Source organism: Magnolia sinica, chromosome 3 (genome assembly GCF_029962835.1).
Source record: "Magnolia sinica isolate HGM2019 chromosome 3, MsV1, whole genome shotgun sequence".
Taxonomy (NCBI): Eukaryota; Viridiplantae; Streptophyta; class Magnoliopsida; order Magnoliales; family Magnoliaceae; genus Magnolia; species Magnolia sinica.
This window is the reverse complement of record NC_080575.1, coordinates 109898152-109918649: the sequence shown is the minus strand read 5'-3', so window position 1 is coordinate 109918649 and position 20498 is coordinate 109898152. Positions and strand designations below refer to the sequence as shown.

General features: G+C 40.6%; 1 protein-coding gene across 1 annotated transcript; it reads right to left on the bottom strand.

The window, feature by feature from the left end:
- Positions 1-5416: 5416 nt before the first annotated feature.
- LOC131240679 (NADH dehydrogenase [ubiquinone] 1 alpha subcomplex subunit 9, mitochondrial) lies at positions 5417-19625 on the bottom strand. The gene is made up of 12 exons (XM_058239068.1): positions 19323-19625; positions 19044-19140; positions 12240-12304; positions 11709-11794; positions 11439-11523; positions 11280-11350; positions 10327-10458; positions 7582-7697; positions 7312-7435; positions 7166-7234; positions 6058-6178; positions 5417-5943 (listed from the first exon to the last, which is right to left on the bottom strand). Exons 1-12 carry the CDS (start codon positions 19414-19416, stop codon positions 5807-5809), a joined length of 1197 nt encoding a protein of 398 aa, XP_058095051.1. The 5' UTR covers positions 19417-19625; the 3' UTR covers positions 5417-5806.
- Positions 19626-20498: the final 873 nt, after the last annotated feature.

Genomic DNA, 20498 nt, shown 5'->3' with positions numbered 1-20498 from the left:
AATTGTTGGAATTTTCATAGTTTGTGCTTTCAAAGTGTTGGAGTCTTCACAGTTTGTGCGAGCAAAGTGTTTAAGTCTTAACAGTTTGTGCTCGCAAGCTGTTAGATTCTTCACGGTTTGTGCGCGCAAATTGTAGGAATCTTCATAGTTTGTGCTCGCAAGGTGTTGGATTCTTCACAGTTTGTGATCGCAAGCTTTTGAATTCTTCACAGTTTGTGCACGCAAATTGTTAGAATCTTCACAGTTTGTGCTCGCAAGGTGTTGGAATATTCACAGTTTGTGCGCACAAAGTGTTTGAGTCTTAACAGTTTGTGCTCGCAAGCTATTGGATTCTTCATAGTTTATGCGCACAAATTGTATGAAAGTCAACAAGGCAAACAAGAAATAAAGCGAGACAAATAGGAAATTGAGCGAGGCTCAAAGGAAATTAAGCGAGGCCACCATAAAATTCTACGAGGCAAACCGGAAATTGAGCGAGGCAAACAGGAAATTGAGCAAGACAAATATGAAATTCAACAAGGCTCAGAGGAAATTGAGTGAGACAAACATGAAATTCAACGAGGCAAGTAGGAAATTGAGCGAGGTAAACATGAAATTGAGCGAGGCAAACATGAAATTCAATAAAGCTCAATCAACTGCTTGGCTTGTACTCAGTCGGATAGCATGAGAGCACCTTTGAGCCTCATTGAATTTCATGTTTGCCTCGCTCGATTTCTTGTTTGCCTTGTTAAATTTCATGTTTGGCCTCACTTAATTTCTTGTTTGCCTCGTTGGATTTCATGTTTGCCTCGCTTAATTTCCTTTGAACCTCGCTGAATTTCATGTTTGTATCATTGAATTTCATGTTTGCCTCACTCAATTTTCTGTTTGCCTCATTGAATTTCATGTTTACCTCACTCAATTTCCTTTGAGACTCGTTAAATTTCATGTCAGCATCGCTGAATTTTATGTTTGCCTTGCTCAATATCCCTTGAGGTTCGTTGAATTTCATGTTTGCCTTGCTCAATTTCCTTTGAGGATAGTTGAATTTCATGTTTGCCTTGCTCAATTTCCCTTAAGGCTCGTTGAATTTTATGTTTGCCTCGCTCAATTTCCTTTGAGGCTCGTTGAATTTTATGTTTGTCTACCTCAATTTCATATTTGCCTCGCTAAATTTCATGTTTGCATCACTCAATTTCCCTTAAAGCTCGTTGAATTTCATGTTAGCCTCACTCAATTTTCTTTGAGACTAGTTAAATTTCATGTTTCCCTTGCTCAATTTTCCTTGAGGCACTTTGAATTTCATGTTTGTCTTACTCAATTTCCTTTGAGGCACATTGAATTTCATGTTTACCTCACTCAATTTCCTTTGAAGCTCGTTGAATTTCATGTTAATCTCGCTCAACTTCATGTTTGCCTCAATCATTTTCCCTTGAGGTAAGTTGAATTTTATGTTTGCCTCGCTCAATTTCTTTTGAGGTTAGTTGAATTTCATGTTTGTCTCGCTCAATTTCCCTCGAGGCTCATTCAATTTCATGTTAGTCTCACTCAATTTCCTTTAAGGCTCATTTAATTTCATATTAGCTTCACTCAATTTTTAGGCTCACTCAATTATCTATAATTGTAAGTACTTTTCATTACAAAAGAAATGGATAAGGATTAGATCCGTACTAATAGAACTAATGGCTACAAATCTATTGAAGCAATGGGTGCGTTACTAATAGCTATAGTTAGAATTCGTAGCCATATCTATTAAGCTAGGGCCTTTAACCCTTTTTCTAGTATTGGACGGTGGCATTATGATATCCACGGTGCCACCATGGACAAGACAGAGTTTCACAGTGCCACCATAAATACTCTGCAAATACTATGTTCGTATAGAATGGTTTAATTTTAGAAAGTAAAGTTTGAGAGTGTTCAGAAAAGACATTACTAAAAGGTGGGATTTATAGTCAAAAAAATCCCTTGAATTTGTTTTGAGTTCATGTCATAAAATGAGCTGGCAAAATGAATGGACAATGTCGATATACAATACATGCATCAAGGTGGGCCAAACAGTCAGGACCACCACGGGCTGAGGGAAGCCGGGGACACACCTAATCTGCTCCCTTTCTCCCCAAGTGCACGTGGTTTGGTAATGGGACCACCCATCCAGTGGGGCCTATCATGGATTGCGGACCATTCAAAAGGCACATCCATCATATGATCCTAGACATCCGATAAGTGGGGCTTACAACAACACTGCAAAACAAAAATATCAACCACCAACATCCGACGTGGAAACAGAAATAAAATTATGGCTAGGGTCGCCTAATTCGTACTTTTTGAAACACAGTCCATCCATTTTGGACCTTACTAGATGGACGGCTACGATTGATATTTGATAGGTACCGCGCCGCATAGAATGCGAGGAGATCGAGGAATGCAAATGGCAACCGCGGAAGTGAAATGTGGGCCTCTTTCCACACGTGTGAAAGATCGGTCCATCCATCACTTGGGGTCACTACGAAACAAGGCCGATTGACTCCTTTGGTGGGCCATACATGGAAGTTGGACAGCAACCGTTGGTTTTTTCTCTAACCAACCATTTTTCACACACGTTTCCCAATTGATGAGGTTATTGGACCCTAGCTACGTGATGAACGGACAGGATCCCATGCACTTGTGCTACATAGCAAATGACGAGGCCGAAGTCTTTAATCGGCGAGCAAACTATTCGCATGATACCATGGACCTGACAAAATGGGGAGGGAGTTGATACTCTGACTATGCATGACGCTTGATAGGCAGGCACTTTGAAACGGTACATGTGGAATAATCGATTCAATTCAAAAATGTAAATTTTTTAAACCACTGTCGCTGAGTCAGTCGATTGGTTGAACAATCCCAACCTCTGAATCGTGGACACTTGTTTGTTGAAATAAGACCGTTGGTATTTTTCATTACAAACCGTCCAATAAATGTTCACTAATCTGATAGTTAGATTTTAATTACCGTAATTTTGGGGCTATGATGCACAAATTATTTGGACGGATTAATTAAAATTATCAACGTATATGACTCGTGTAATTTGTGTCTGCATTTCATCCATCACACTCTAGCCCAGCCCATGATGATTTTGCACGGTCCGAGCCAAAGCTCGCCACTCAAATTTGTGCAAGATCTAGGCCGTTCATTAAGGGCCTGTTTGGATACCAAGAAATAAGTTACTTTAAAAAAAAAAAAAAAAAAAACTTACAGCAGTAGATAAGTGACTTATTTCAGATAAGTGAGTTTGGTTTACCATTAATTATAAATAATTTTTTTACTTAAAAGTACATAATTACTTGAGTTAATTTTCTTAGATTTTTTACTTTTCATAAGTTGCTAAAGAGAAGCGTAAGGACAGGCCAAAGAGAGGAGAAGCAGGTATGTTTATCTTCTTAATAAGTAGAAACTAAGATACACTACTTATGGAATAAGTAACTTATCTTAAGCAACTTAGATCCAAACACCTCCAAAGTGTGCCCATCATTCATGATATATGCCAAAATACCCTTTCTAGGCCTGTCACCCAGGCCTAGTCAGACCGGAAAATGCCTCTAGAGCTCACACATGGCACGCGTCCAACACTGTGCATAGGTTATAAATTAAGATCAGATTGATTTAACGATCCAGATATCAGACTAAAATGACCTTTCGCTAGTTATTTACAATCAGTGACCACTTTTGCTTCTAATGTCGATTAGATGTCCACCAATCGACCAGCTCCAATAATTTTTTCAGTTTATTTTTTGGTTGGTTATCCCCATCTAAAATGGGCACAACAATTTGGACGGTTTGATTTGTGTTCCTGCTGTGGGCCACCATAACTTGTACCCCTACATTTTTGCCAAGTTGTCAATGTGCAAATGTACCACATGTACCTGATAATCCTTTAAATTTTCCAAGGTGCCTGATAAACAATAACAAAATAGACAGCATAACCCAAATTGCCCATGAAGAATTTTGTGGTTATATTTCCTTTGGAAAATCCACCTATCTTCTTTGTTTTCCCTTCATCACTAGACCAACCGCAAATCAACTTTGCCCCTCACCCTCCATTCGAAGTAGGGTCCACTAGACAAACAATCCCAACTCAAGTTGGGTCCAAAAGGCGAATGATCCCGACTCAGCTGGATGAGCGTACTACCTAATTTTTCGTATATGGCCAGAAACTAACGAATGGCACATTCATCTATCTGAAGCCAAAAGGAATTCCTCCAATTGGGCTAGGATCATCTAACTAGTATGCTATTTTGGCACAAGGCCAATCTACCATAGGTTAGATTAGATGACCGGTAGTAGATGGACGGTCTAGATCTAAAGCATATGTGCCACATAAACAATATCAATTCTCTTATAAACCTACTTAAGATGCTGGCATTTAACCTTAGATGGTCTCTACAACCCCACTAATCAAGCCACTGTTCCTCATGCATACAACCTCAAGCATATTAAGGGTTGTTTAGCATTGTTTTTAGAAGTTAATTAACAATGAAGAATTTCCTGAAGCCAAAAGGTGGAAAATACCATGAAGATGGCCAGGCACAGATATTAGGCCAATCCACTCATCAGATCAGCTATATTTTGGGTCAGATCATTGGGCCATTTATTGATTTAAACAGTGTGGTGCAGTAGATGGCCACATTTTGTATGAAGCGGTTGTCCCAGATAAGTGGCACATTGGCATAAAAACAGTACGTCGTAACAAGCTGAAAAGGCTCTATAATAAATAGATTAAGGGTTTAGAAACTCCAGTGTTAAAAATAGTATAAACAGGATAGAAAATTGGAAATCCAACAAGTGAAGCCAATCCAACAGGAACTCGAGTCTTAGACAACAAACATCACAGGATAATTATTTGTGGATGAAGCCTAACCCAAGAATCCACTGATGATCAGACGGGTCCTAGCCATTTTCACTAGGGATCAAATGGATGCCTAGAAAAAACAAAAACAAAAAAGATGGTCAACAGTTCAAACCAGCAAGAAAACGGATGGTTTGGCCTGTCAACAAATGTACCTTTTCGGTCCTACCGCATCCACAAAGGGGACAATGATTTGAACGGGTTGGATTGGGGCACATGCATGTAAAGTGGCTAGGTGCATGCAAATGGACAGAGTATGGTGTAATTCCTCATATATATATATATATAAGCGTACCCCTGGAAAGTAATGAAGGGACTTCAGCTATAAAATCCCCACGTGAGGAGATTCCTCTTCCAACAATAGAAAGACCCAACGAGGTTTGGGCCTTCACCATAGGTTTGCTCCCTATAGGTGAGGGTTCAATTCCCTTCCTTGGCCTTACCCGATACACGTGGTTGTGGGTGATTGCGTGTATCCGCAGGGATTAGTCTCACTTCAAAAAAAGAGGTGAGGACACCCTGCGTCTTCCAAAAACAAAACAATAGAAAGACACAACCAAAGGAGCTGTTCTTTATCATTGTTCAAGATCAGCCCCATTTGACATCTTTATTTTTCCATAGAAAATGGGCCATCCAAAAGCCTAAAAATTCCATGTCCTTTGAGAAAACAAAAAACAAAACAAAAAATAGGAGAGATTACAAGAGCAAAAACAGCTCTTCCGTCCTGCAGAAGGGTTCTCTAATACAACAAGAAATAAACAGAAAAATGTATTAACAGTTTCAATATTCATTTAATTATTGTAGAAAATTGAAAAAGAAGAGGGCCTCAGCTCAAAATATCCAAAGGGCACATCATATCTTTGCTTGAACGAAGTCTGTGGTGGGAACACAGCATGAACCCCAAACATATGAGTTGAAAAGATATCCGCAAACTACAGACTAGAATTCTGTTCCGGTTACTCTTTCGCTGATTGTAGAACCAAATGAAGGCCCGCCCTTCCGATATGATATCAGATACTCAATAGGATAGCCCTTCAGCTTATGGGGAACTATCCCGAGATCTTCAAAAGTTAGAGCTGTCATTACAGCAAAAGTATGGTAATGTCAGATAAGCTAGAACTGGAGGTGGTGATAAAGGTGGTGGTGGAAATAAATAAGAGAGACAATGAAATTTTTGTGATGGCACTAACCATTTTTGGACACAACTGTGTCCACAGTGAGAGAGTTGATCTGATCCAGATTGAAAATATCAGGTGTTGGTAGAGGAAATGGGACCTTGTTTAACAAGAATTCTCGAGGGGATGCAATAGCCTGCACGATCATTATTGCATCGGTTAGTGGGTATGTATGGGTGCCTAAAGGTCATAGGGTCAAATCGGCTGGCATTAAAATGCTAACATAGAAATTATAACACTATCAACGAAAATTAGAATATTTACAACAATGTAGCATCTAAAACATGAAAAAATAAATGGTCATTGCAAGAAATGGCTAACAAAATTCATGCACCCATCCATGTTTCACACACACACACACACACACACACACAGACGATTCTATCTTAATTCTTATTTTTGGTTTTTGCAGGGTGCATTTGGTTGCACCAAATTTTATGAAATTTCACGATATTTGGTGCAACCAAATGCACCCTTATCCACAGCTGAACGTCAATTGGCCATTAAAAACCTAAACTCAAACAAGTTGAACAGCGGGACCACACAAATCTGCCAACCAAACCCCTGATTGGCTGGTAATATACCACATATTTCATGAAACTTTTGGAATTACCTCGAGAATCAGGGTAGGTGGAATGCCATTCCACTAAAACAGCATCTTCTTTGTTCATAGCATATTATCTTGAGGCAGGAAGAAGAAACGCAGCGATAACCCAAACACATTGTGTTTCATTTCTGTGCCCCGAATGTTCAGTCAGTTCAAAATGAAGTACCCCCACTGGTGGATTCAGCCAAAAATCAATTTGGAGGTACATGCAGATGCTGCCTTATGACAAAATATCGCATCATGTGCATAGGGTTTAGCTGAGAAAGTAAAATTTTGCGAATTGGGTAATAGTTGGATTATCAACAATAAATCATTTCAGTGCAACTGCGGTATCAGCATCGACATCTCTAACAACTTTCTTGGTGCACTAACACTACTAAATATTCCAAAAGATACTAAAAAATATCTTCAATAACAAGCACACTTCAGGACAACATGCTCCCCATAATTTGCCTATATTTGCAGAACTTAGAAAAAAGACAGAACTAAATAAATTATACTATGGAAGATGCATACCTGCGCAATGGGGAAAGGAACTTTCACATAACGGGGCCACTCGCGGATGGTTTCATACATCAGTTCTGCCTGCAGAATGCTGGCATTCAGTAAAGACGAACTCTTGCCTACTGCTACAAATAAGAAGTACATGATAGGAGATTTACCAGTTGATGCATGGTAAAAACCTCCGGCCCACCAAGTTCATAAACCTTTCCCATACTGGTGCCATCATCCTTCAAGGCCGCGACAATTGCAGCAGCAACATCGACAACATAGACTGGCTGGATTCTGCAAGTAATAAAATGTTAATGGAAATTATCTCCACATGTTTCTACTGGACACGTGCATCTGCATGCCCATCAATTAGTTAATGCCTCAAGCTTTCTATAAGGAGTTGAATTCAACAGAGTATCTACCAGTAACTCAAGACATACTTTGTAGACCCATCGCCCATGAGTGGAAGGAAGGTCCACTTTTTCACAAATTGTGCCCATCTATTTAGAATCCGATCTTCCGTACCAATCAGGACAGCGGGCTTCATGATGGTGGCCTGCAAATACAGTATATTTTGATTGATCAATTGATCACTCTAGTGACACAGTAGCAGCAGGATATGAGAAAAACAAAGGCAAGAAAGAGATATATACTGTAGATGTGCTTGCTATTACTATTACTATTGCTACTATACTACTATTATTATGCACAACATCTTAGCTTTTCTCCAAGCAATTTTGCAATTGGCTTTTAAATAGAGATTGGCAGAAGTTCTATAAGCAGCTTCCCCCCAGACATCAAGCTTCCTCTTTTACCCCGAGTTCTTGGAATAGGCCATGGCAGGATCAATTATAATCTGAAAGAAGCACCTTGGATGCTGCTAACCATCCAATTAAAGGCTTCTAAAATACAGATGGTTATATAAAAATTGCCAACACTGAAGGCGATACGTCATCTGATCAGCATGATTTTCACATCATGGCCTGCCCCTAGCGTTATGGAATGGATGGATGGTCTGGAATGATGATATACTGTCCAAAATATCAACTTAAAGCTTTGGGAACATTGCTGATGTCCCCTTGAAGGTGGGGATGTTATATATACTGGTCAAGCTAGCAAGTGGATACACAGGAAGTGTGTGCAAGTTGTGGGGGGTGATGGTAGGAGAAGTGGCTGTAAAAAAATAGGTCTCTTCTGATGGAGAGAGGTCAGTGACCCATCACTAAAATACCCCTAGAAGGAGATAAGGATAAACAGAGCAGAAAGGGTCTTCCATAAGATGGTAAATAAGAACTATCAGCCCGACACGAGGTTTCTGAACAGGTGATTGTCTGATAGTAAGCAAGGAATATTCGTCATTCTGCTAAATAGGGCCTATGGAACTCATACTTCATCAGATACTTTTTGTGAATGTTGACTAAGCATCATAAGTAAATTGATCTTCATCCTAAATTACTTAAATGCGCTTCAAATTGCTTTAAAAACCCTTCTCATTTCCTTTCATATTACAAGGTTTAATTGTTTTGAATGACTGATAGCATGTAAATTTTTTATTCTAGCAATTCTTATATTTGGACACTTTTTTTTCTAAACGAATATTTACTTAAACAGGAAATTGCTGAATGATACTTGTCAATGGTACCCTGTAAGGCCAGAATAATTTGGAAAAGAAGTTAAAGAGTCCATTTCACATCACCATCCTACCTTTGACATCCTTTTGTCTCCCAAATTGTGGTAAACAAGACATTATTTATCTTAGGTACTTTTTGAATCATGGTCCTTGCTTCCTGGGCATATTAAAAACAATTGATATTTGAGGAGATATTGGGCTTGAAAGTGGATCGGTAATTATCGGATTCTTGGGGTATCGGATTTTCTATATATATATATATATATATATATTCCTGGGGGGGGGGGGGGGGGTAAGGGGGGTATCGGAATAACTGAATAAAGAAACATTTGTAACTGAGAACTAGACTCCAAACTTAGATTTCTAACTGTAGCACGTTGTAGCAAGCTGTGAAAGAGATGTGAAGCTGGGACATGATTGCAACGACCCCGGCCTATCTGTCAGACCTTTAAGCATATGCGAACCCAGTACAGCCCAAAAATTTATTGGACCTAAAACTGAGGCCTGGTCCAGCCCATGGGCTTCAAGGCTCAGCCCAATCGTACCCAAAAGCACGATGGACTTGAGCTGGACTGGGCTGGCCTGGCTTAGTTCCCACTTCCCACCCATACGGCAGTGATTCCATCGCTTGCAACAACGCCCAAAACTTACATCCAATATGGAAGACAATCTCATCAAGAAGGTTCGCTAGCTAGATTTCTCACTTGCCAGTTTACGTTTGCTTGATCCTACAGAATTCTCACAATGCTTCACACTTTCTTGAACATGTAACAGACCCCATTGGTCTGGACTGGAACTGGCCACAAAAAAATGGACCAGTTCACTTAAACCTAGGTCAATAGTTGGTAAACTACATGCACGCATGTGCGCACATGCGCACACACACACACACACACACACACACACACACACACGGAGCTTGTTGATGTAATGGTAGCTTGAGGCTTTGACCTTCCCATAAATGATAAAGATTTTATCGACTTCACCAGAGGCATTTTGAATGTTCAGTACTATTTCCAAATTTTAGATTGTGAGTCAAGTAGATTTCCTGGGCCTCGGTCAATCCAGTTGGTCTGATGGTTAGACTGAACTGCTCACCGAAGCAGGTCAGGGCCCAGTCCAGTTTTAAAACATTGCTTTAAACATATGGAAACATCAAACATGAACTAAAATGCTAGGTTGCATTTCTTGTCATGAAATTGCGCATGCCCTTTTTTTTTTTTGTATTCAACTGTTTATAACTTTATTAGCTCAAGACTCTTCCAATTTCAGAACTGCCTCCATATTACACTCAATGATTAGATTTTTGTTGTTGAAGCCTCTGTAGCTCAACAGTAGGCTGCCTTTGCTCCAACATTGATGTCTTGGGTTCGGGCCCAGCTTACCTACCAAAAATATGATGCAATTTTTTTCTATCCCCAGTTCAAATAGAAGGAAACTTTATCAAAAATAAAATGCATGTCTGAAACTTTGTTTCCTCTTACACTGTTATTTTATAATCAAAGTTGACATTAATGGCACATGATAGAAGAAATACATAGAAGAAAAGACTCACCTCAGGTAATTCTCTCAAAATGGCTTCTTCTGCAGCCGCTTTAGCTCTTAACATCCTGGATGGTGAGGACAGGGATGCCCCTAAACAAGAAACTTGTATAAATCTCATGATCCCACCATGTTCTTTAGCAATCTGCATAAGTTACCAAAAAGGTCCATAAAATAATTCCGAGTTCTGAAGAATAGTAGTAGATTCAATCATGGTAGTTATGGAGGATCATAGAAGTGATATGTGATTTCTGATGAAAACAAAAGCACCAGATGGATGATTATTTTTAAGTGGAAACCACAAGGAAAATGGGTGCTAGAGGTCAGAGCAAAGGCAAGCCTTAAAAGGTAAAATCTCCTGGAAGTTGGATGGTTATTTTTAAATAGACAACTCTTAGGCATTCCATTTCCTGAACATTAAATATCACCGCTTCCCAGCTCCAACAAATGAATTCCCTTTTCCTTTGCACAACTGAGTACTAGCCCCGATTCAAATTGATGGAAGTAATACCATGCCTTCTTTCCTAAACTAACAACATAATGGCAAGACTGTTCATCAGTAAAATAGGTTGGCAAAATTCTAGGCCTTCCTTTGACACTGACAGAGAAGAAAATTGCTTCCACTTGATCAGGGATACCATAATCTGGGGACCTGCTCTATTCCAATGTTGGCTCATTCTTTTTCCTTTGTAGGAAAAGAAAGAATTAAAACTTAGACACTAGTCAAACACTAGGAAGCTAATCAGATGCCCATATAATGCATTTCCACCCAATGAACATGTCCCAGAGCAGCATTTTATGTCAGAAAATCAATTCTCAGAAACCCCTAATACAGATTCTGATATAGCATCCTGATATAGCTAAGGGCGATGCTTGCAGAAACTTCGAGAAAACCAGTACTACCAGCATCCATTAGAGCAGAAAATGAATGACAAACATCAAATGAAGACCTTAGTAGGAACCCACCGTTGCAAGCTGTTCAGCCATAGCATGGTTCACTTCCTCAAAACTGTAGTTTCTTGTTTCATGCTCCCTTCCTGGGAGCAAAAAAAAAAAGACTAATCAACATGATATTCCTCAAATCCCCCGATAGAAAATAGCAGATTCAAGGTAAAGAATACAAACCAATGAGATTAAGAACAACATTAGCCTTTGCCATTACCGCCTTAATTGAATTTTCATCTCTTGGGTTGTATTTCATTGGTACAATCTGAAGCATTAGATATACACCATTGAAAGTTCAGCCACACATAATAACATGAATCAAAGGATGAGAAATAAGCATAACCCAACTACATCTAGTCATGAGAACATCAATACCATACAAGAAAAAGTACTATTGAAAAGTACAGTATTGAAGTCAATGTGTTGTTTCTGAAACAGCAAATGCAATACCTGACCCAAATCACCCATCAATTTGAGATGTCGATGAGAATCCTCAGAACCTCGAAAAGGAACCAGGACTTGAGATCCCATTTTAGCTGGATAGATAAGAGAGAATATGAACACCATGGGGCATTACAATGATAGTCTAGGGACATTCTTAAGAAGAGATCAGGGTTTGTGGCTCGTAGTTATTAAAACAAGTCATGTTGTTTCGGATGCAAACAAAGAAGTGGATGTTCTTGCGATGATGATGGTAATATATTAACATTTTCATTGGAAGCTGAATTCCCCTTTTGTATCTCCTTCATCATATGTTTTCTTGCATCACATATTTCTTTCATTTCTTCAATAAAACTTATTATTGAAAAGAATAAAGGTTCCAAGAATGTTGTTTACTTTCAGGCTGGCAATAAAGCCAATGCAAACAGGTATACTTAGTGCTCAAAGAAGAAATACAGCCGCCCAACTCAAAATCCTTCAGAAATTACCAGGGTAAAAAAAATCCAAACAAACAAAATTAAAAAGGGGAATACAACTTACCAAGCTGTTGCACCACATATCGACCTAGAAACCCAGTAGCTCCAAACACAGTTGCAACAATTCCACTGCCAAAAGGGATATACTAGCTCTTAATTAGGTTGATAAAAAAAAAAGTTAAAAAGCTCTGAATCAGATAAGAAAACCAAGAAGGGAAGAAAATCCTAGCTAATTCTCTCAAGAGCGTGTTTGGTTTTTGAATTTCCTTTGTAAGTCCTTGTAAATAGATAATTATTATTTACTTAGGTAACTCTGGTAGCCGCCCCGAATTAGATGTTGACAGCTACCATCTTTAAAAATATTCCGACTCTAAAACCAAGGGAAAACATTATGACGATGGAGTGCACAAAAACAGTGGGGCCCACCGTCATGTATGTGCCCTATCCACGCCGTCCATCCATTCCGCCAGCTCAGTTTAGGGCATGAGACAAAAAATGAAGCAGATTCAAAGATCAAGTGGACCACACCACAGGAAACAGTGGGAATTGAACACCCACGTTGAAAACTTCTTGGGGGCCAGAGAAGTTTTGGATCAAGCTGATATTTATGTTTTACCTTCATCCAGGTCTGTATGACCTTATGAACAGGTTGGATGACAAATAAACATCACTGTAGGCCCTATGAAGGTTTTAGTTTTCAACGGTGGACGTCATTAGGACAACTGTTTCGTGTGGTGTGGTCCACTTGAGCTTAGAATCTGCTTCATTTTCGGAAGCATGCCCTAAAATGAGCTGGTGAAATGGATAGACAGAGTGGATAAGATACATACATCACAGTGGGACCCACAAATTTTACTCAATACTCAAATATACCAATTTCATTACATGCGAGGGCGGTTTTCAAGTTGAAATTACTCACCTATTCCCCTCTCTTCCAAACACCTATTTAAAATCATTATTATGCTTTTACACCTATTTACGAGTATTTACGAAAAATCAAACAACCCCCAAAATCTTTGAGGCCAGATCCACTATACATTGAGCACCATTTATCAAATGGTGCTAACCTTATAAGCTATGATCCATAATAAAAGAAAAATAAGTATCCCAAATGGTGTAACTTTTGGGCCATAGTCCAACTGAGAGGTATCCAGATCCATCAAGGGATGCAAAACGAGTACCATCTGATGGTGTGTAGGGTTGGCAGCATTTAGTATACTCGATGAGAACAAGCCCTCTCTCTCTCTCTCTCTCTCTCTCTCTCTCTAAATGACAACAAATCCTCATTAGCACCATTCAACAATGAAGAACACATGAAGCACCCCTCGAAGCACCATTCAACAATGAAGAACACACGAAGCACCCCTCAAGGACATGAGATATTTCATTTCCTGAATGCAGAAAACAACGAGCCTCCAAGGTTGACAACAGCAAAAACCCCATAACCCAGTGGAAAGCAATTCAAGCCATAACCTCGAGGTCCTCAACTATAGCTTCCCCAAGGGAGAAAAGCTTACCAAACAGATCCAAGCCCCAAAAGATTAGTCAAGCTCAGACCCATCTCCCCACAAGAATTGAAGAAGAACATCAACATGTCGCCTTTCTCATATCTCAAGATACTACGGATTCCTGATGGCCCAGGCCCCAGACTCACCTTTTGAAAACACAAGAATTGAGCTTACCAAAAGCCAGGGTAGCAACCAACCTTTACCTGTCTAATCACCTTATTCCCCCCATGGATCATCTTATCCAAATCCTAACTGACCTCCGTGTGGGATTGATGTAGGCTGAACTAGGCCCAAGATCCATGGGTCAGGCCCCACAACTGGCTCATCAATAAGGAGGTCCAACCCTCGTATTTAGGTAGCTAGCTAGGCAATAATCAATCAGCCAAATCTTCTTAAATTCATTCTTATCCCTTAAGCATCTTTTTATTACTTATCCTTTTTTGTAATAAGTCATTGGTTGTCAATGACATTATGAACCTACATTCTTTGTATGCCTAAGGAGCCTATTTAAGGGTCTTACATGAGTGACTTAAGGCATCTTTTAATTGAATAAAATTTCTGGACTTTCTTCTTTCTACTTTGTTTGTGGTTCTCGTGCTTTAGATTAAAGATGCCCACACTTGGGCGAATCCTTCCCTTCAGCTAGTTGCGCCAATTTGGTATTAGAGCCATGTTCCAACGGATGGATTGAAGTCCTAGATCAACAACAATCTCAATATTATGTTTCCAGGATCTTTAATCATAAAATTTTGCATCTTTTCCTTTATTCTCTTCATTACATCTATCCCACCTACCCACTATTCACTTTTTTTTTCTTTTCTTCTACAAAGCCCAAATGTTCAATTCACAATGGAAACGGACGAAATTCTGGTAGCCATCTCCCCTCCAAAATCCAACCCCTATTCCAGTCCAAATTCAGTTCTTATTACAGCCTAATAAAAGCCCCAAAAATCCAGCCCTGTTTCAGCCCATTAAGAGTCACAAAATTTAGTCCTATTCCAGTCATAATCCAGCCCCTATTACAGCTCATTAAAAGCCCCAAAAATTCAGCCCTATTCCAGCCCATTAAAAGCCCAAAAAATCAACCTTATTCCAATCCAAATCCAGCCCCTATTGCAGCCCATGAAAAGCCACAAAAATCAGCCCTATTCCAGCCTATTAAAAGCCTAAAAAACCAGCCATATTTCAGTCCAAATCCAGTCCCTATCCTAGCCCATCAAAAGTCCAAAATCCAAACCATTAATAGTCCAAATCCAACCTTGTTTCAACCCCATTAATGCCTAGAATCTCAACCCATTAACAATCTTCTAATGATGTCCACTACTTTGCCAACGTCACACCTTAATATGATGTCTACCCATAGCAATCACATCTATCAAGGAAGGCTTACCAATCAACAGCAAGACAATAACATCACTGAGCTATTCACAAGGCAGCCTGGAAGCCGCTATTGACCAGTGACGTGGAGAACAGCATGGAGAGCAAGCCGATCCCATTGGAGATCCTGATGGTAACTCAATTCCACAACCAGGGCTCCAACCTAAACCTTTAGTGAATTAAAATGGTATGGGTCCTCAGGAGTTTGTTTATGACTTCATGCAGCAGCTCTTTGCAGATAGAGCCCATAATGCATCGATGAAGAAGCCCAAGAAAAATGATATCATCAAGAAAGTACGAGTTGAAGTTCCAGACTTCACGGATCACCTTGATGCAAAGGATTTTGCATATTAGATTACAACACTTAAAAATTATTTTGCATGGTATAACAAGGACAATATCTAGCAAGCAGCCTTTGTCAAGGTCAAGCTGAAGGGCCCAACAAGAATCTCATGGCAAAGCATTGATGACAATAATCTCATCATGGGTCGTCATGTTATCACTAGGTGGGTTGACATAAGAGAAAAGCTAAAAAGTAAGTATTTTCCTTAAGACTACATAAATAACCTCCTCCATAAACTTCTCGCATTCAAACAAGGAACTTTATCAGCAGATGACTACACTGAGAAGTTCAATGAACTTTCTATTCGTTGTAAACTTGCAGAGATAGACCGTGTAACAGCCAACCATTATCAAGAAGGATTACACCAAGAGATCCAGCATGGGATGGTCATGTATGATTTCAAGTCGATCAACGATGTTCACTGGAAGGCTCGATGAGTTGAACAACAAATTGTAGCAACATACTCTGACACTTTCGCTTCCAACTAGAGAAACTTTTGTGAGGAAAGATCTAGATCCACATCTTAATTAGGTTCCTTTACAAGGCTACCAACCACCTCCCTACCTTTTTCAACCGCGCCAAAAGATGCAGACTGAGCGTTTGGAAGCCAGGAACCTCCACCATTACTATGGTAATGAAGAGAAGCTCTACTACCCGGACGACCATGAGTATTATGATGAGCACATAAAGATGGAACAGTCCTACGTAGAGCACGCATTACAGGCAGAGGACCCCTGGTTGAAACCGCGGTCAAGGCTAAGGTTGAAGGTCCCACTCTTATTATAAGCCACCTTCATATCACCACAGATGAGGAAGATGAAGACTGGAGAGTGGAGTCGAACTGATGTTTTTCGTACGCGAGTGAAGTGTCAAGTAGGTCATATAACATGATCATCGATAGCAGCAGTGTAATAAACATTGTCTCACAAAAAATAATAGATAAGCTCAAATTACCAATTGAAAGGCATCTAAAATTATATAAGATTGTGCGGGTCGATGACACTGCCATCCTCGTGATCCAAAGGTGTCTAGTGTCTATTAAAATCGGCATCTATGAAGACGACATTTGGTATAACATAATTTCGATGAATGTCACCGACATCCTTCTTGGTCGACCTTGGCTCTTTGATTGAAAGGTACAAAGCGATGATGAGGCTAACATGCATACTTCCTAATGAGGACATCCAGTGTACGTGAGGAGGAGAGAACCGGTGTCCTTGTGGATGGACAACCCATACATGGGGCACGCTAATGGGCCTAGATCTTCATGACATCTTCCAGAGGAGCATCGGACTGTTACCTCAAATGGACTCATGCCTATAGACTTATTAGTGGAACTATTATATGCTAGTTTAGCTATAAGCAAAATGGTATCCCAAGTTCTGACGTGATCTCCCACAAGGCATCTTAGTAGATTTCCAAGACTCATATTGACAACCTCAGTCTGACCGTCTGTCTAAGAATGATAGGCAAATGAGAATTGAAGATTTGTCCCCATCATGTGCCATAGTGTCTTCCAAAAATAGCTTATAAAGTGTACATCATGATCGAGCACTTACTTTTGACACAAGACATTTAACCACTTGATCTAAAAGCTCAAACTGATAGAGCGTGGCAAATCAATCCCTTTATCGCATAGCCCGGGTCAAGCCCTCGGCCAAAACCCCCCCTCATGGGCCCCACTTCATATGGGTCCCGCCTCACACGAGCCACCCATCCCGAGTATGCACTCGCTTCACACAAGCCACCTCACTCGAGCACGATGTGAAAGTGACCCTGCATTAATCACCCCCAGTGAAGAGTCTCGAACACAAGACTTTCCATTTTGATACAACTTCTGACGCAGCACAACTAACGACTTGCTCTAAAAGCTCGAACTAATAGAGCATGGCGAATCAATCCCTTTATCTCATAGCCTAAGTTAGGCCCTAGGCTGAACTTCCCTTGTGGTCTCCACTTCACATGGGTCCCACCTCACATGGGCCGCCAACCCCGAGTCTGCCGCCACTTCACACAGGCCGCCCCACTCGAGCCTGGTGTGAAAATGCCCTTGCATTAATTGAAGAGTTCAAGCCTAAATTAACAAGCAATGTCCTACATAAACAATAAATATGATAAACAAGGATCTAATGGATGTAGGGACATCTCTTTTACACCTTTTTCCACAAATCAAACATTGGAACCCCAAAACCCAAACCCATCTAGCCCACACGTGTGACCATAAGGCCGCATGTGTGAACTCATAGGGATGGTCGTATGGCCCATATTCTCTTCCTCCTTATATCCCTTTGGTTCCCCACATTAGACCGTTGATTTCCATCGTCATCTCATTCTGACCATCGGATTGCGATTACGACCATCATCACCATCGGATCGTGACCATGGCCACTTGTGCGGCCAGATGGATGATACATAGGCTTGGGATTGTCTTAGGGTTTATTTTTCAACTTGATTTATGTTTTTTGAACTATTTATGAAGGGTATTATGTGTTTTGTTTAGAGTAAGGTAGCAAGTAACGTCCTGCATGAACAATAAATACGAGAAATAATGATCTAATGGATGTCGGGACATCCAAATAGCACATGAATAAGTCTATTTTAATAGGGAAAACCTAATACTACCTAGGGCTAGTGACCTAGCGCCATACATCGGTCCTGCATCACTTCCCTGTGGTGAAGTCATCGGATCCACCTTCGCCCATTGCAGCCTATTTCACCTCCTTTATCTATGCCCCCTCGTCGACATCAGTTGCTCTCCCTAACTCTCATTTTCTCACCATGTGGAAGTTTGAAGAAAAGAGCAATGAGAAAGGCGTAATGTTCGCTCTAGTCACAAAACAGGTGCAGAAGCCTATTACTGATTAGGATAAGCCGATTCCTAAAGTCAAATTCATGCTCCATGACTTCCAAGATTTAGTCCTTGATGATCTACCTGAAGAAATGCCTGAGAGTTCACGTATGTGTGTAGACAATCGAGCTATTAGTAAAATCATAGTAAAGTACCGCGTCCTCATTCCTCAGCTTGATGATATGCTGAACTTGATACCGCGTACTAGCGTCTTCTCCGAGATTGATATTCGCAGTGAATATTACCATATCCACATCTAACTTAGTGACAAATGGAAGACGACATTTAAGTCGAAAGACGGTCTCTACGAGTGGCCGGTTATGCCATTCGGTCTCACAAACGCACATAGCAGTTTCATGTTCATCGTGACCCAGTTGTTTCACCCTTTTATTGGTAAGTTTGTCATTGTTTGCTTTTACAACATTCTTGTTTATCGTAAATCCATGAAGGAGCACCTCAACCACTTGGGTTTTATCTTCGCAGTCCTTCGTCGTGAGTGCTTCTACATCAACTTAAAAAAGTTCACCTTCATAAGCACATCTGTGGTCTTCTTAAGGGTACATTGCCTCGCCACAACGTGTAGAGGTGGATCCCGCCACACTTGTAAAATTGCTGTGTTTACTTGACTGTGAATGAGCAGGGCCCCACACAAGTGTGTGGATTTAGCAAACCTTTCTAGATGCAGAGGGTATTTCAACATCATTTTCTCTGAAATTCCATGCAATTGGTTAATTATAAATCTTTGTGCCGCAGTTGTAAATAGGGCACTGAAATGCAGTAAGACTGCCGTACCTAACGGATGACCTTCCGCCAGTGCCTTTCCGAACAAGATGCCCCACGCCCTTTGTGGCGAGAGTCGATCCTAGCCGTGGATGATCGATTCCATTTTCTGCAACCAAAACCAGTAATCAAAAGGATTGCGATCGGGAAAAAAAAAAAAAAAAAAAACAAACAAACGAACAAAGATAAGATAATCACATGAACGGGATAAATGTAGACAATTTCTATAACCCTAGAAAAGACAGATATATATATATAGAGAGAGAGAGAGAGAGCGCGAGATTATATTACCAGAGAGAGGATGAATGGAATTGAGAGAGGTGAGAACATGTGAGGGTTTCAACAGAGACTGGTGCGCTGCGCACCTTCTGTACGCCTGCATCATTCTTCCAATGGAGGGGCGAGAGAGAGAGAGAGGCCCTGGTTTCAATTGCAGGGAATACGGGCCGGTTCTAGATTACGCACGGAGCGTAAATACGCCCTCTGCCTCCGATTACGGTCACTTTGGGCTCGAGAAAAGGGCAGGAGTACTCTCGCCTACGGGAGATCGATTGGAGAGATTCCTGGCACACGTGTTGAAGCAGTGTACGTGTTGAGATGTGATGCATTATCATGCATACATTGGTAGGGAGACCAGCGATTTTGTGCCCGCGTTTTCATTGGGTTGGGTAGACGGTTGGAATGATCGACGGCCTGTATTGGAAGTATACGCATGGCCTCCCTGATGTGTGTACTGGCCTGATTTCCTGACCAACGCTTGTTCTTCGTGCAGGCTAGCCTGGTGAATCGCTGAGTCTTTGCCACGTGGGCACGTGCGCTGCGGAGCTCTCCTCCTAGACGGTCGGGTCCCAGTGGCATCCTCTTTTTATGGCACTAACCACGTTCGGGACCTACGGTGGGGTGATCCAGTACATTGACCCGATGCGCCTACCGTGGATGGACATGTCCCGAGTATCGCTGTTGATGGAAGGGAAGCGGATTGCGTACTGAGTAAACTCTGTGGGGTCCACCATGAAATATTCATCCACTCCGTCCATCCATTTTACTACATAATTTTAGGGCTTGGTCCTAGAAATGAAGCATAATAAAAGCTCAAGTAGACCACACCACAGAAAACAGTGCATATTGAATGTCTGTTGTTGAAAATTCTGAGGGCACCTAAGTTTTATATCAAGCTGATATTTGTGTTTTCCCTTCATCTATGTTTAGATAACAAATAAATATCACTTTGGCCTTAAAAAGCTTTGTATATGCTTAAATTTTAGGCTCAACCCTTATAATGAGCTGGAAAACGGACAGCATGTACAAATCACATACATTCACAGTGGGCTAACAGAGTTTACTCAGTTCCCAATTTGATTTCTGATGGAAGAAAGATCCTAATCATCCAATATAGCACCTCAGGTGTTGAGATTGTCAGGGCAAGGTCCTCTGATGGATATCCTTACTAACCTAACATCCGTGATT

Excerpts from the sequence above, each read along its gene's own strand:
- LOC131240679 (XM_058239068.1), bottom strand. The coding sequence starts at position 19,416 with ATGATGCAGGCGTACAGAAGGTGCGCAGCGCACCAGTCTCTGTTGAAA. Across the intron at positions 12,305-19,043 it reads GGCGGAAGGTCATCCGTTAG|TGGAATTGTTGCAACTGTGT; the intron begins GTACGGCAGTCT and ends CCCTTTTGGCAG. Across the intron at positions 10,459-11,279 it reads TGGCTGAACAGCTTGCAACG|ATTGCTAAAGAACATGGTGG; the intron begins GTGGGTTCCTAC and ends TAACTTATGCAG.